At 34.2% G+C, this 18,659-nt stretch overlaps 1 protein-coding gene across 1 annotated transcript in view; it reads left to right on the top strand.

Annotated features, from left to right (window-relative positions):
• Positions 1–1,819: 1,819 nt before the first annotated feature.
• MEOX2 (mesenchyme homeobox 2) overlaps positions 1,820–18,659 on the top strand; it is a 36,216-nt gene continuing 19,376 nt past the window's right edge. Inside the window, exon 1 of the mRNA XM_053467993.1 lies at positions 1,820–2,524. Within this exon, the coding sequence (XP_053323968.1) occupies positions 2,020–2,524 (505 nt within the window). The 5' untranslated portion in view covers positions 1,820–2,019. The remainder of the gene's footprint in view (positions 2,525–18,659) is intronic.

The following is an 18,659-nucleotide window of genomic DNA, read 5'->3' as shown; positions in this document are numbered from 1 at the left end:
GCATACTCCTTCGATATATGCCTCTCCAATGTAGCAGTGTGGGGCCAGTGGTTGGATATCCCCGGTCACATGTAATTCAAGTATAAAAACATAGTGTGCACCCACGCACATCAGGTGATTGCCGGCCGTCCTGTCATCCCCAGTAAAGCCCTGGTGACTACTCCTTTGATACTTTACACAAACACCATGGTGTTTTAATATGCAACAATTCAAATAGAATCCATCAGGAACTTACAACCTAGTTTAGAAAGAAAAAAATCCACAAACGATATAAGAGTATCATAAGGTTTGTACCAACACAGCACTGGAGATAAAATAGTCTAAAAAATTGCACACAGAAGTGTAGGATGTGTCCCTGTGTATCCAGCAGGAGCCCCCCCTCCCCAATACCATATAATGTCGTCCAGGGGAGGGTGGTTGTTATTATAAGGCACTATAAGGCACCGGTCCGGACATTTGCCCCATTTACCTGGTTTATAGTTATATTTATATTAGAGAGTAAATATTTTAATACAACATTATTAATCTTTTTTTTTACACATCTTGTGTTGAAAAACATGTTTTAAAAACATTTCACAAAATGTCAGTTGTCTATCAAAATCAGTTGTCTAATATTGTAGTACATTTCTGTATTTTCTTCATTAAAATAGTTAATAACAATTAAACCTTAGATAACAATAATGTCCCGAGCAGTGCTTCACTAACACCAGCTTGTTTGGTTTTTAAACAGATGAGCACAGAAGAGTCAGCGTCCTGTCTTCGTATATGGTTGTTCTACTCACTCCTCAGGCACTTGATGGGTTAAAACATAATTAAGGATTAAGGACACGTAGTGCCAAGTTTGTTTCCAGAAAATTTCCTGCCTTAATAAGTAAGAACAGTAGGTTAGGGAAGTATTATATGTTCTTGTAGATCCAAAGAAATGGCGAAGCAATAGAATCTCCTTTTGATCATATTAATCTACACATTTTATGTGTTTTATCATACAGATTATAACATATAGTATTGTTTTAATGAAAAAAAAAACTTGTTGCTGTTAATATGAAGCTAAAATTCATATTTATATTTAGTGTCAAATATCTAATAATAAAACAGTTATTATATTTGGTAGTTTAATAGGAGACCCAACAGCTCAGTGCCGATGTGCTCCAACAAACTTATAGTGTCTATAATGTGTGTAATGGTATAAGGTCTCACTAATAGCACGGCGTGAATATGATTGCTTTTGGAATTTCATCTCATAATAATAATAATTAGAAGAGGTGTTTGTCTTGCAAGCAGCAGTCTTTTATTTGCCACCTTATCAGATTGCTCATATCAGAGCCTCTAGGCAACGGCTCTCATCTGGCTAAATCTGTGTTTATAAAAACATTAACCCCGGACTAACTGTGTTTACATAAACCGCATAGGCCACATAAACAAGTTATATAGAGCGCTGCTTTGAATTATTTTTACTGTGTGTGATATCTCAAATTGTCGCCTTTGTAAGAAGTTGAACTTGGGCAGTTTGTCATAGAACAAGGTAACAAAAAACAAACCCACTACGGTCTCTGTCCCAGTGTTTAAAATCTGTTATTAATGGTCGTATCGCTTTTGAGTTTTATAAGGACAATGCAATGATGCAGTTGCGAATTGGAAGGATCTGTGACTGCAAAAAGTTTGGGAGAGAGTTTGTGGTCAGTACTGTGTTGCTAAGCCGGCCCCCTGCTCACATTACACACTATTTATATCCTCTCTTAGCTGTTTCCCCCTTAAAGCAGTTCCTTGGGACCACCTTCTGTTGGCTTTAACCTCTCCTACTCTTGACATCTGAGTAGCTCTGAGAAAGCTCATCTTGGTCAGAGTACGCTGCTTAAGCAAAGGAGACTGGCCACCAGGCTGAAGACCTGGATTATCTGATCTGTACTGAAAGTGTGCCGTTACTGTTTGGGAAAAATATCATTTTACAGTGAAAAGTGACAGCCTTGTGGAGTTTAATCCTTGCTAACTCTCCTGTCTGCAACTTGAAACTTGCATGCCATGGAACACACACTCTTTGGCTGCCTGCGCAGCCCTCATGCCACCTCGCAAGGATTGCACCACTTTACCCAATCTTCAATTGCCCTGCATGGAAGATCCGACCATATGTCCTATCCTGACTTGTCTTCTTCTTCTCCCTCGTGCATAATTGCTGGCTATCCAAATGAGGAGGGCATGTTTGGGAACCAGCATCACAGAGGGCACCACCATCACCATCATCACCACCACCATCACCAACAACAGCACCACCAAAATTTGCAATCTAATTGGCACATTCCTCAGATGTCCTCTTCTCCTGCCTCCGCTAGACACAGTCTTTGCTTACAGCAGGAATCCGGACCTCCAGACCTAGGAAACAGCCCACCTATTTTATGTTCAAACACCTCTAGCCTGGGCACTAACAACTCTCCTGGTGCAGCGTGTGTGACAGGGGACTATGGAAGGCAGACCCTCTCCCCTGCAGACACAGAGAAGCGAAGTGGGAAAAGAAAAAGTGACAGTTCAGGTAAGAGTGAGCTGCAGCACCTTCTAAAAAGCTTTCCGCACTTGCACAGTACATGTTAGGCTGTGATAACTTTCAGTAGGCTAGCATGTCATTCGAGCAACCTCTGCACGGTTCTCTTTTTCAGATGCAATCGCACACATGTGCTCTAAGCTTAATAAGCTTTTGGTAGCGGTAGTTTGATGCTGGAGTGGAAAAGAACAAACTTTCACAGCATATAGGTTATATAAACCTGCTAGGGCATGATTTCCATTTCACACTGGCACACAGCTTGTTAACGGATCGATAAAACCGTTACACAGTACATGTTGAAGGGTTTTTGGCCACTAGATCGAGTCATTTTACAACACATGAAAATGTTTTACGTTTAAGTTTTTAAACTGTGCGTGGGATACAAGTTCTAGATATGTCATTCATTAACGCACCTTACTTTATATTAATTATACATATTCCCTACAACGTGTTTTAAAAGAACTTTCAGAATATATATATATATATATATATATATATATATATATATGTAAAGTTACGCAAGACATTTTTTTTTTGGATGTCGAAATGTGATGTCCGTTTCCATGATCACATTTCTAGTAAACTGGAAAAAAAAAAGTGGGGCTCATTATTAATAGCTTTGCCTACTTTTAACCCTGCTACTGCCTAAGGGGCCAAGAAATGTTTGCCGCAGGGCTTACCCTTTTAGCCCTGACAAGTACATTGACTTTTCTTAAAATCTGCTGGTTAAAATGAATATTCATTTACAGTACCTGATTATCTCTTCAGTTACCTGCTTCATTAAGCTAGGTGTTTACCATTGAGGAAAAATGTTCCTACTGCTCAAGTGCAGTGTACTGTTATGGATGAGACCCTGTAGTCACTCATAAATATTAATATGTCATAAAGTATGTTAAATATGTCATAAACTGTTAGTAAAGCAGAGATACATTTCTAGATATAAAGTAACTGACATTTTTTCCCTTTTTCCCCAACTATATCTATCTTATTTATATTTCAGTGTCAGGGTTATCTAAGGATATCATTTAATTTCCAGAAAGTGCAGAAATTACAATGAACTCTCAGAAGATTAATGGTCTTTAACATTTTAATTGCCAAATGAGCTGGCTAAATGCAGTCTGATAAACTTTAATCCTTATAGTCTTTGCTGGTTTACAAAATGTATGCATTACAAGAAAAGGAGTCTGATCTGCATTCTTGCACAGGTTTTAGAGAATAGCACAAAACCTGGGGAGATTGTGATTAAAGGTTCGAATCTTGTAACATCTCAGTATATGCCACTCAATGTATTTCACACTGCTCTGCAAATCAAGGGGTTAATTAAGCAAGCGAATGATGATGTAAGCTACGAACATCTGTGATGCTGAGAATCCCCCTTAAGTTTTAGCATATCTTGACCATTTGTCTTCAAGTGGAAATATGCTCTTGACGATTAGGGTAAATTGTCAGCCAACGACTTTGACAAGTCAATGACTCTAAAGCCACATACGCCAGATTTCCAAATGCTCACTTTTCTTGCAATGTTTAAATATATGGTTATGGAGATACACAAACATGCAAAGCTATATATACCTTTTATTACTGCTTTTAATGCTTTCAAATTCTTTAAGTTTAATCTGAATTAATAAATTGGTTATAATTACTTCTTGGTTTTCAAAGAAACGTACTTATTAGATCAAGGGGTCCAAACCTGGCCACGGGGCCAAAAATACAACAGGTTTTCCAGGTCATACATACCACGTCAATAACTGTGGCAGTCTGCTAATTGTTTGATTACATACTAATTAGTGATTAGAGATTTGATTAGAGATAGATTAACTGAATAACGTGCAAAGCTTTTTTTGAATGCGTCACACTTCCAAATGACTTGATGTTACCGTAGCCGACAGAAGCTGCCACATGGATCAGACTGTTGGATATAAAAGATTAAGCCGTCCTTAAAAGCCAAATCGTAATGGTCACCATTTTCAAAACTGTCAGCCTAACAACCCGAAAGGGAAGAATAATGAGGACCCGCGAGGTCGATTAACTACTCCTATGATAGGTCGGCCCTACTATTTTTCTGTTTACTTCCATCATTGCTTATTTTGTACCAAGTTGGTTGTTTTTTTTTAATTATGATTAGATTTGCTGGTAGACCTATATGAAAAATCACTAATTATGAATCAGAGTGCAAAAGATATGAAACTACCAATACAGGTGTCCCAACAACGTGCACATGCGCAATCAACCTAGTTAACCTCCTACTTATGACTAAAATAAATATAATACAATGAAATTAATATAATTGTTTGTGTAAATTATAGTATATATATATATATATATCATTTTTAATATTGGTGCAATTATGAATATAAAATGATGCACACAGTTTATTATTTTATTATTTTCAAATAAAAAATAAAGATATTTAAAGGTTCTTGTGCTAGACGTATATATGTCCAATGTTAACTGGCAATGCTTTTTTTTTTTTACGTAGAAATAACTTCTACAGTTTATTACAGCTTGGACAATCGTAATAAAATGTTTATGGGAGTTAAAGTAATAGCAGAAACTTTGACACAGCTGTCAGATAGCATAGGTTGACACTGGATATATACTCTAATTAAGAGAGGACAGACAGAATGGAAAAACCTCTGTCTTACAATTTCCTTTGGGTTTATTAAAAAGCATTGCTGAAATTGTAATATAATCTGGTCCCTGTAGGGCATAAAAATACAGTGATGCTACAAGTAGGTAATTATGAATTTGTGATATTCACCCTTGTCGTCAATTAAATATAATGGGTCCACTAATTTACTTTTAAGCTCAGACTCTGCTTGGAAATGATTATTAACCCAGAAAACACATGTGCAAGCTGTCTTAAAGAATGCCACGGTGGTTATTTTGACCCACTCACCTAGGATTCTAAAATATTCAGTAATGTTAGTCGGGCAGGTTTATTTGCCCCCTCGCATAGAAAGTAATCTGGATAAGCCTGATTAGATTTTATAGTCTATTTAAAAAAGAATACGATTTCAAATGGATTTTTCTTAACAAATAAAATGCTATCCACCCCATAGCTACATTAATTGGCACATACACAGCGGTCCGTCAAATAAAAAAGTACGTACATGTATATTATCTACGGAGACTACGTCTCTGGAAGAACCTTTTTCTTTTTTAGTATAACTTTTACACAATAAAGAGTAGATTTTTGTTACCCAACACAATAAATATGTACTAATTCTTTTTTTCTGACTGTAAAAGTTTTTTTTTCTTCATAAATATAGCGAAGACCTTACTACTAAACTCGTACGCCAATAAGCTGAACATAGAATTTTCAGCTTTTAATTCATCATAAGAAATGAAGTGCCGAAGAAACAACTAAAAGTGCAACTTAGCTACAGAATAAGAAGGGTTTACTTTATTTTAAGTTGAGGAACGTTATCATATATGATATCGTAGATCATATTTAATGTTAGGATGATTAGTTCATATAGCGCAGGTGTCCAAATATACATATAGATGTTCCATAATGTACATATATGTTAGCATACTAACTCAAATACCCTAGGATCTGAGCACATGCCCTGCGATCTGAGCACATGCCCTGCTTAATAGCTTTTCCACTCAAGTTACGAACATGGGCAGGGTTACTAAGGTAACTTTTAACTGATATTTTTTTCTAATGACTAAAATACTTTTTTTTTTTTTGGAAGATTGCAGCCTTTAAACATTGTCCACTTAATAATAATAATAATTGAGCCCATTCCAAAAAGTAATTTTGGTGTATTTATTTCTCTTAGTTTGTTAATATGCAATTTTAATATTTGATATCTGTATAATACTATGGGTGGGTTTTGATTTACTTTATCGGTTAGTCATTGGTTAGTTCTGCATTTAAAAAATGTTGGCAGCATAAATTAATGATAATTACATGCACTGTAATTCTAAAAGTTTTTTTTCTTATTATTTTATTACTAGAAAGCATCACTAGTGTCAGAATTACATTTTTTACGGGTATGAAAATGTGCATTTGTTGTTGACACATTAACATGGGTTGTCATTGGCAACATAACGGTCTTATTTCATTTTGTAGCAGTTAAACACGCACAGTTTTTCAACGCTTGAGTGTAAAGTATTTTGTTCTGTTACGTCTTTATGCAATATTTTACATTTTACATATTTTACAATATTTAACAAAACATAATATTCTTTTTCATAAATGAGATAAAATAATCTATTGGTAATAAAATATTAGCAGCCTCAATTGCTGCTAAGACAAACACACACATACAGGTAAATAGGTAAGTTACCGTAAACAAAATCTAATTGTTTGATTACTGCTTCAGCTTTTAAAGAACCACAATAATAATTTTTTCTTGCATAAACTATTTCTAACTGCTCGATACTTTTAAGAGTTGCCACGTTATATACTGTAAATATAACACAGCTTTCCTGATGCTATATGTTTTGTATATATAAATATAACATTTCACGGCTTCTGAAGCCCGTAGATTTTATCACATAGATAATTAGACATAATGAGTAATGAGATTCTAAAGCAAGCAATGTTCTAAAGCAAGCAATGTTCTAAAGCAAGCACTTCAAAGGAAGGATCTTTACAGCTAGACATTTGTCTTTTTTTCTGTTTTATTAGCATTGTAGTAATTGTCGTTTTTTCACGCCAGCTCTATACAACAACACAGAGGGTTAGGTATTTATACCTAATCAGTAAAAATAACATTACCATTTGTGACTTCAAGCCTTTATAAACAGCATTTCCTGAACCAAAAAAAATACGAGGCAGAATAAACTTCTTATTAAGTTGGACATTTGTACTCGATGATTTAAGCATTGGGAATTCATGATGTTATGCAAATATTTTCAGACAGCAAGCATCTGGGAAAAGGCTGAGTACCTACAAATACCAAATAAGACACAAAAATGAGTTAGGATTGCTTGTGAACTACGTCTGTGGGCACAGTCCGTGTTTGTTTAAAAAAAAAAAAGCACAAAACTGGAAAATGGTAATTGAAACACAACTAATGCTATTAACAAGAATGCGCTTTCTTCATACTTTGAATTGTTTCACGGCGATAGAAGAACAAACATCAATCCATTTAATCAACGAATCACTCAATTATAATTATAGCTCCCCTGGGGTAATTCTGCAAATGTAAAGTGTGCTGAGAAAGACAGAAATTGCGCAAGCGTTTGCCTGTCCGTACACTCAGTTGTGGCACGTCAATTACTTATTGCTGCATATTCAGACCCAAGGAAGGATGCGGCTGGATGAATTGGATTGTTTGAAATATTATTTTATACTTTTAATTGCGTAATCTATGACTTAAAAAAAAATCCAAAAACATCCCCCCCTTTGATTTACACCCCAGACGTAAATAAATACTTTGCAAAAGCTTTTTTTCCTCTAAACTTAAAAGTGCTGATTCTTTGTAAATTGCCAGGTGTGTTTTATAAGAAGTATGATAAATAATGGTGGATATTTGTTTTGATTGGTAGTTTGGGGTACGAGGACATTATCGACAGTACAAAGTAAGTTATTTGGCAAAGTTATGGTTCATGATCGATAATTATTGTAAAAAGCTAAAACTTCAACTCAGTCCTGGCCCTTATAAAATGACCCAAACCGCATTGTATTCACACGTATTTACTTAAAATGATATTGAGATACGTTTAGTGAAGGTACTAGCCATGTCAAAAACAGTGACAGTAGTTCGGCGTACAAACAGACTATAGTTTGCAGAATAAAAATGATAACAAACTGTAGTGCCTGATCACTAACACTACCAACGACACCAACAACATAAATTGATAGGGTGTGAAATCTGTCAAAGAAAACTACCTTCGAATTTTACGGCTTGTACTTTGAATGCCAAAGAGGTGTGCCCATATTGCTTTGTAAAGTCTTGTGTTCCCATCTGGCGCTCAGAAGGGGGTGTCTACTTCACAGCATGAGGCAGATTTACTAAGAGGTGAATAGTTGGAGGGTGGAAATTCCAATGTTATTCCATGCAACCCCCTGTTCAAGATGGTATACAGACTCCTTAGAATAACATACATGTTTGAAACATAACTTTCACTCTCCACCTTTTCATTACTTAGGGAATGTGTCCCTAATTCTATTTGACATTAAGTTATTTAACTTGCACATTTACTGCCATTATCGTTTTTGTCAACCAAAAGTTGGTTCGTTGCTATTGTTGGCATTAATGTTATTAATAACAACAATAAATAGTGAGAGGCACTAGGACACGTCTGATATGTACTAGGACACATACTGTGTATATTTTAGTTTGTCGAGATTGGAATTTATCATGCTGGCGTTACTGAAAAGGTACAAAAGGTAAAACACTATATTTTCAGAAATTTACCTAAATGACCCATCAGCTAGATCGGGTGGCAGAACTATCCTAGCCCTGCTTTTGGATCCCTTCCCTGTAACTAATAGCATTAAGAAGTACTCCGGCTTAATCCTCTTCACCTTAAGTAAAAACACAAGGTCTTAAACTTCAGTTTCTTGCACCTGCTGGAAATTCACCCCGGGTTGCTGTCACAACATTAATTTGAGGCTCTTATTCTTTCTCAACCGTTATTTGGAAAAGAAAAGCTTGTCGTCTTTTTTAGCATTAGAAGCGATGCACATGTAATTAAATTCTTCCCAAAGATCCACAATCAGAATGCCTGCATCTGTTCAGAAAATTCACATACCTGCCACACATGCCAATTAACAACTTGTAGTCCTAGTAAGTAACACACGAGACTTTTTACATACAGGCCTGTTTTGTATATATGTGTCATTTAGATTGACACATACCTCTAAAAATGTTTCGTTTGTCCACGTTTGCTTATACACTTTGTAGCACTAGAGTTACATAATAAAGATAGTGGCGCTGAATGATCCTGGCTGTATATCAGTAAAATTCATCCATATGTTCTATTAACATTTTTTATTTTCCATTTTGAGAAGAGATTTGCAGATGCGTATTAAGATACTGTCTGCCGGATTATACCTGATTTATGTTTGTGTAACGCTGCATGAATTGAGAGGTGGGGAGGTGATCGATTCCATTGTAGTTATTTCAAATATATCTTAAATTTTACTAAAATCTCTTAAAAATGTTAACACACTGTGGCAGACTAGACCGGCTGAATGCTTCTTATCTGTCAAATTCTATTTCTATTAAAGATACAGTAATTTTCTTTTTTCATAGAAACTGGGTTTGTGTTCTTTAACCGTACTTTTATAAAATCTGAGGAGATTTTTTTTTTATTCTTAGAAAATATGCTCCTCGTTTTGTAACATCTGTCAGTTGGCAGTGTCAGTGGCATTGCCCGGTACCATGAAGTGTGTATTATGGGCTTTGAATGCATTCTTCCATAACGGCCGTTGGCACCCTAGCCTTCTAGGGAGATTACCATGATTACACATGGAAAATGAGGTCTTTAATAAAAAAAACACAATTTGATAAAACACAAAATACAAATGCAATATTGGACACCGATTTTCCTATAATCCTTATACCAATTTCTCCGAAATATTAATAGCTATTTTACTATTAAAGTTCTCCAAAGTAATAGTGACTCACTGTCATGCAATGCTATTTACTAGCTTATAACTATTATTGCGGTAGCTTGTTTATAGGTTTATGGTAAGTCTAGCACTACAAAAGAACTCGAGCCAAAGCTTTAATGGACTTTGAATTTTAAGAGCTGCTTGAAACCATTTTAGACTGGATCTAGAGTCTGCCGTAGATGATTTCCTCTTTTTTGGCCAAAATGATAAATTATAAATTAGGACATTCATTTGGCTTAAGATACCTTTTGGATTCGGTTCCTAAAACTGTAATTTTGTCTTTTATTAGAGGAAATGAGCAGCCAGGAGTAAAACTTCTGGAAATGTTATGCATTTAATATATTTCTTTGAAGACTAAAAGAGAGCGATTTAATATCATAAATAGAAAATCCATATTGCGTTGTGAGATTGTGGGATTTGCTCCAGTGAATGCTTTTAGCAAAAGGTTAGGACAATTTTTTCAAAATGTGATCTGACCAAATGTGAAGACAATTACCAACTTGTTCTGTGTCTCTAAAACAGGGTATTAGCTTAACCTTTGCTGTAATAATGTTTGAAGATTTAGTAATGGCTCTAATTATGAAGTTTCTCAGTCAGCTGTCACACAATGTTTACCTATTTTTTGTCTAAAATGTGTTTGGTTGTGGTCTCCGATGTAAAATACAGTACCAGATATTGAGGTATATTGCGGTTTCATGTAAAGGTCAGAAATAAGAGGAAGGAAGAATAAATTTGAGGTTAGAAAAATATTCAGCCAACTGATTGAAACTTTAATAATATACTGGAGATGATTTAGAACGCAAGAAGATCATGTATAGAAAACCTCTATACTTACATTTCCTGGCCTGTTTAATAATTGATTTAAGTATATTAAGTATATTATCTTAATAACCGGGTACATTATTTTTTACCAAAATTATCATTCTGAAAATGTAACTTTATTATAGTTTGATGTGTCCAAAATCCCACAAATGGTAGATTTCTCTTTTTTTGTATTTTTTCCCTTATAGCTTTAATATTTATTACATACATATTTTTTTATTAATTACATTTATGGAGAAGGACTTCTTATAAAAAAAAAGTCCTTTGCATAAAAATGTAGGTCTGGCCTTTGACAACCTTACCAAATAAACCAATAAACTGTTTCAGTGCTTGATTTTCAATGCATTCTCCATTTTTATTTGTGATACTGCAGAAAGTCATGATGGGAAGGTATGTCTTTTTAGACATTTGCAACAGGGTCGATGTTCCTGTAGGAATAAGACAAATAGCAAATGATTTCGGTAAACTGGAAAAATGGTCAGAGCTGTGCCAATTGGCATTTAATGTGGATAAATGCAAAGTAATGCACCTGGGGCATAAAAACCCAAGGGCAGAGTATAGAATATTTGATACTGTCCTAACCTCAGCGTGTGAGGAAAGGGATTTAGGGGTAATTATTTCTGAGGATTTAAAGGTAGGCAGGCAATGTAGTAGAGCAGCAGGTAATGCTGGCAGAATGCTTGGTTGTATAGCGAGAGGTATCAGCAGTAGGAAGAGGGAAGAGCTCATGCCGTTGTACAGATCACTGGTGAGACCTCACTTGGAGTATTGTGTACAGTACTGGAGACCGTATCTCCAGAAGGATATAGAAATGTTGGAGAGAGTTCAGAGAACAGATACAAAAATGGTTCATGGATTACAGGATAAACCTTACCAGGAAAGGTTAAAGGATCTTAAGAAATATAGTCTGGAAGAAAGACGTGACAGGAGGATATGGCAGAAACATTTAATACATTAAGGGAATCAACACAATAAAGAGTGAGGGTATATTTTTAAAAAAAGCGAAACTACCACAGCGAGTGGACATAGTCTTAAATTAAAGGGGCAAAGATTTAAAAGTAACATCAGAAAATATGACTTTACTGTGAGGATAGTGGCTGTACGGGATAGTCTTCCAGCAAAAGTGGTAGAGGTCGATATAGTGAAGGAGTTTAACCATGCATAGAATATTTATAAGGCTATCTAGAGAAAAGTATTCAGAAATTGGGCAGACCAGACGGACCGAATGGTTCTTATCTGCTGACACATTCTATGTTTCTATATTAATACTTTTACAGCATTCACTTTAAGTCATAAATTCTATTGACTCAAAACGTACTAATTATTTTTTAATTACTTTGCTTCTAACTTAATTCCTCTCTCTGCAAACTGAGCCAACAAGGAAAAGGAAATGTTTTATTCAATCAAACAACATCATCCTCCAAAAATGTGATGAAAGTAAAGCATTCTGACATTGTATAGGATCAAGGTTAGTTTTACTGTGGACCAGACTACTTACTTGTATATCACCGGACATTTACAGTTTAGTGGTCAAATTAATACTAATACAAAAAAAACCCTCTGTGCAAAGACTCATTTAGTACAGCAGGTTTGTTTGTTTTTTTAATATATTTATTATCTATCTATCTATCTATCTATCTATCTATCTATCTATCTATCTATCTATCTATCTATCTATCTATCTATCTATCTATATAGATGTATATCTAATGTAAATGGGTGAAGCCATATATATATATATATATATATATATGTATATATATATATATATATAATTGATAAAATGATGGTATTTTATAATTATATCTGCATAAACTAAATATATGTACAGATATGTAGATACATAGTGAGAGATATATTTTTTTAATATGCCAATATGCTCTTTTTCATGTTTGTTTTATGAATATAGATGATACAACTTTAATAAATGAACACGAATGCTCAAGTTATTGGGTACTAACAGCTTGTGAGCTGCTACGTATTAGTTCGGTGGACTTCAGTGCCTAAAACTACTGCTTACTCTTATCAGTTTTGGAAAATCTAATTAACTCTGTATGCTGAGACATTTTACAAAGAGCTCACACAATCTATAAGTACTGCATAGGGTCCAACAGTGCTTTTTGTCTTAGTTATTCATTGTTAATCCCCGTGCGCCCCTTCAGTTGACTTAGAAATATGAACGAATAAATAAATATATATTTAAAGTGTATTTGCACTAGTGTATCAAACATTATAACATGAAACTGTGTATTGCACCAATATATACACAAAGGCCAATCATTTATTCAATTCAGAATAAGTTATTGAATGTTTTGTTTTATTTTTGATTTCTGCATTATTTAGAATTACATTTCTCATGCAAATGAACCATTTTTAGAAGTGGTTTACATTTTTTCAATTCATATACAAAACTTTGGTGCTACCGACGGGCTTGGAACGGGTAGTTTTTTTCCCTCTTCTTTTAGTTTTAACTATGTTGTATACATTTAAAAGCTTACGATTCTAATTAATTATGTATTGCGGCGGAGGCACATTTGCTAAATAAGTAAAAGAACTAAAATCTATGAACCTAATTATATATTTGCATTTTCTATTTTCATGTCAACACCAAAGCACAACTTAAGGCTAACAAACTCAAAACTACGTATTTTTCATCAAACCTTTTAACAATCTAATCGATTATTTCATCATTGAAAAACTGCTGGGATTTTCTCTACAGTACTGCCGACATTTGTAAAAACGCTTAGAAGCTTGAACAGAAGCAACAGTTTTTTATTCGAGGATATAACTAACAATAATTACAAGTATATGAGTTTTTTAGTATTTACTACCAGTTTTAAGGACAAATCAAGAGTTGTGGATACAGAATGTGCACAGTGACAAACACACTCAACCGAAGTCTCGACCCCAAAACTATAAAGGCATGCCATTTTATGCAAGTTGGTTAAAATATTATTTGGAAATCTCTCACACTACCAAGACAAACACGGTTAATCATGGCTAATGATAGATTGTCTTTTATTCAGCAGCTACAGCAATTCGACCCTTTCATTTTTGGTTCTGCGGTGATATTTTTGGGGGGCTGGGGAGCAGTGTTTGTTGCTTTAATGGTTCAATGAAAGTCTAAATTCTCAGGAATATATATAAAAACTTTATGAAACAAGCAGCCCACAAGGGTTTTTTCCCCCCAGAGGCCTAATATCACATTTAATGTCAATTAAACTGTTTAATAACCTATGAACTAACTGCATTTATTGCTTTATGATACTATTTCAAATTTAAAAATTGCTTGGGGCTTTCTGGTAAAAAAATTTTTTTTCTGTCTGTTACATGGTTATATTGAGTAGAGTAGGTTGCTTGGAATAGGTTGACAACAAAAGTGGTGCCACCTACACATTCAGCAAAGAAACCCGAGGTCTGCAGCCAGGTGGGTCACTCGTGAGGCAACCCAACATAGATCATATGAATGATCTACAGGAAAGGACATTTAATTTGTTCTAAATCCTGCTTTTTGATAATAGGAATGCTTCTTATTTGAGGAATCGAGATCATGATCTCATCATATATTTTTCTACCGATTTTTTCATGTCTTTAGTATATAAAGCGTAAGAGAATACCCGGTATGAGGATCTAGAACAATTACTGTTTCTATACAAGTTTGGGCATTATTTCTAGGAACTAGTGTTGCCAAGTAGCCTTTTTATCCCTCATTTTTTGCTAACAAACTATGTTGTCAATAGCCGGATAATCTTACCACCTTCATTGGATGAATTAAGAATTTCAGAAGCTCATCAGGCAGCTATTATTCTTCTAGAAATTGCATTAGCTTTGGGGATGTTTGTATTAATGTTAGTGCTGTGCTGGGCTTATAGCTCAGAAAGTAATTAATACTATAATCCATTCATTCTTTCTTGAATTGGATGCCAGGACATGTAGTCTGGAAACTGTAATTTTGCTTGTATTGTCACATTTTTACTTTATTTGAAAGGTTATTATTTATTTTTATATCTTGAAACAACACATAAAAAAAACGTACTAAAAATTAAATAATAAAGTAAAACAAAAATGTATACCAAGGACAAGCATGCAATGATAGTTCTATAAATTACATAATAAGAATTAGACAAAAATATCTAATGCCACTATGAGTTATATATAGAAAGTATTCAGAGGTTGGGGAAACTAGATGGGTTGAATGGTTCTTATCTGCCTTTACTTTCTATGTTTCTAAACATTCATATGTAGGACTATAGTTTGCTATTCTGCCTGACTGAATTTTGAATGTTTCAAACTATTTCAAGCTTAGTGATGTCACTATCACGAATTCATACGCAAATTACTGCACCTAGAGTGCTACTCGACAACCCACACCTTTTTCTCACTGTCCTCATGACACTGCCATAAATCATAATCTTAAGACTCATGAAGACCAGGTACAGAGATTTGAATTCATTTTATATTTCATGTGCTATTTTTTTCCAGAAGACAACCAATACTTCCTCATTTCCTGTTGTGTCTTAAAACAGTCCTCTCTTGACAAAGTGCTCAGGAAGTGATTAGTGCAAAGACATATGACTTCCCCTAGTCTGTTACAAAAACAGCACACTCCATCTTAAGTATATTATAGTTCTGTCATGGTATGGAAAATATTACAGCAAAATTTACACATGTAACAAAATGTTCATTCATTTAAGAGCAATTTGAATTCGGGATATAGTTTTCCTGGAAAATGGAAGCTGGAAAGGACGTGGTCTTTGAGAAATATCAGTGCTAAAGATTATCCCATGGGAGGGTTCCTGTCCCATCATAGCTGTTGCAATGTACTAAACTTATGCTTTAGATTCTCACACTGGACCTAAGACCTCATCCAAGTGTTTAAAGATGTCAAACCAACTCTATGGAGAATAAGCCGCCATTAGTAACACTTAAATTACCAATTTACAGAACACATCAATAATATCAATCTTTTTTTCTTTATCTATGAAAATCTACAAAAAGCTACAACCAAAATATAGAATATACTCTATAATGCGGTGTGTGGTATAGATGTGGAATTAATGAATGGTTTAATTATAAATTCATACATTCAATCAACGTCAGTACTGCAAGTTGTTTGAAATATGGCAATGCTTATTGATACTACAACACTGGAATAAAAAACTGTATTCTTAGGTTGATATTAAAATCTACTGTTACTACACTTCATTTATAGAGCGCCAAGAGGTTCAATAACAATACAAAGGGCAGAACGGAGATTTAACAATAACATTCAAATTAACAATATAATTTTAAAGATACAATACAATACAGTTTAGAGATACAATACACTTTTCAAATATGAGTCCTTTAAGCATCGATCAATAAGATTCCATTGCAGTGAATACTGCCTTGCTTAGTATCACTAACAATCTATGCAGACCTTTACATCCCATAAGGTACTGTATACCCAAATCAACAAAGACAAATTAGGAAATTGTTTCCCCCAATATATTTGCTAATGTATTTTTTTAATCAAATACAGTGCCAAGATTTCTTGAAATTAAGCAGGAACATTACTAGCGCCAGCAATTGTGTGTAACGGTCTACAGAATAACACATTTTCAGTTTTGTTTAATACTATGAAAAGTAACAGCTTTTAAAATATTGTGCTATAGTTCCCTTTCAAAGTAATTATTCTCTTTATCTATCGTAAAATACAATATTTTTGACAAGTGTATATATGCTTTATGTATATGTTTTAGCACTGCTTCTTAGCCCAAACATACTAGCTACTAAATCCTAATCATGCTGCCTTGTGGAAAGCAACAGAATTTCTCAGTCTGAATGGGACGACTGCTTAAGAAGAAAGGAGTCCACAAGGGACTTCATTAGCATAAGCAAGACTTCATTAGCATAAGCGTCTTACGTTTGTAGGACAAGCATCAGCTCAATGTAGTGGATATCACCCAAAAATCACATGGATGTCTATAATAACATGTTTAGTTTAACAATCTGAAACAAAGCTCAATTTCCTTGAATGCTACACTACACCAATGTAATGTCCAAAAAAAATATTTTTCCCTGGGACTTTCCCTTAAAATGACTTTCCATATTTACGTTTGTGCAACTTGCAAAAATAATTTTAGATTTTATTAAGTACGAATTTGTCATCCACAGGGTAGATTTTTCTAATTAGCATACGTAATCTTAGATTGGTGTTTACAGCTCATTGTAAATCATCATTTGGCTAACACCTCTATTATTTGGCAGAGAATATGTTGTAGTTTTTGGAAAAATGTGTTAGCAATTCATCCACAAACCAAGACCAATACAAATGTATTGCTTTGTTCCTAGTATCATTATTTTGATGTTAATTCAAGACACTTTTGAGTAAATAGACTAAAATAAGCAATTTTCCCATTCTATCTCTGTTTACACACTGTCTGTGCTTATAGTTAAGAGTATTCCATATAAAAGTAAATGCCAATTTTTCTTTATTTTTTTTTTTTACATATTCTTGAACAGACAAATCTGCTTTTTGTATAAAAAACCTTATCTAAAATGAGACATAAAGTCATGGTTCCACATAAGCACAATGAAGAATGCATTGAGGCAGCAAATGGATCTCGTGGCAATCTGCTGCCACGTCTTAGGTTAATATGGCTTATTCTAAGGCCAACGCTATCACAAATGAACACTTTATCACAGGTGGTCATACCAGAAGGTGGCTAGGCATAGGGCAGCAGTCACCCCAGAAAATGTCCCAATGTATTAAAGCTCAACAATGTGTGGGAGACCAGCACAACAATGTTCATGCTATGTGCATATGTGGGGCAACAAAGGGGCTTCTTGCTGTTTTGGCAAGGATCTGCCCTGCACCTAATACTCAATAAACTAAGCAGTGTCTCCAGAAATAGGAGGCTAGGTATTTACAGGTATATATTGGGCTTTAGGCATGCACACACACATACAGTATATATATATATATATATATATATATATATATATATATATATATATATATATATATATATATATATATATATATATATATATTGAATTTTGTATAGCAAAAATATACTGCATATAGTATTGTATAAATGTATATGTAGAAGAAAATTAAAAAACATGCTTGCATCTGTGCTAGTATAACAAGTGTTTTAATAAAGTGTCTTATATATAAAACAGAACATTAGTCACAGGATTGTAAATATAATACTTGGCAGAAGGTTTTGAACCTGAAACAGCAGGAATAAAATGTCTGCCCCAGATGCCGAAATTGATAAATTCCATTCTTGTATGTGGATCTGGTAATTACAGCACAACATCCACAATAAAAAGGCCTTGCTGCTCTGTTATTTTACGGGGATGTTTTTATTTGAGACACTGCCGTGCCAATAACCCCCGCCAATAACCCCCGTCTTATTTAACTTGATTACGTTGCTTCAAGCGATTACAATGCAACAACCCGCAAAGGGTTAAAGCAAGAATAAATAAATAAATACAAATTCAATGACTTATATAAACTTATATAAACTTATATATATATATATATATATATATATATATATATATTTATATATTTTTTGTGGGGAAAAGAAATTTGCTTTATTAGAATGGCTGACAAAAAAGTGGAAGAACCTGCATATAATTATTTCAAGGTATTATTTTTCTATAATTTATATTATATATATATATATATATATATAATAAATATTATAGAACTGCTGTACAATAAGCAATTGA

The sequence above is a fragment of the Spea bombifrons genome, chromosome 5 (assembly GCF_027358695.1).
Source record: "Spea bombifrons isolate aSpeBom1 chromosome 5, aSpeBom1.2.pri, whole genome shotgun sequence".
Lineage (NCBI taxonomy): Eukaryota > Metazoa > Chordata > Amphibia > Anura > Pelobatidae > Spea > Spea bombifrons.
The sequence above is the reverse complement of the archived record's forward strand: the minus strand, read 5'-3'. Positions and strand labels throughout refer to the sequence as shown.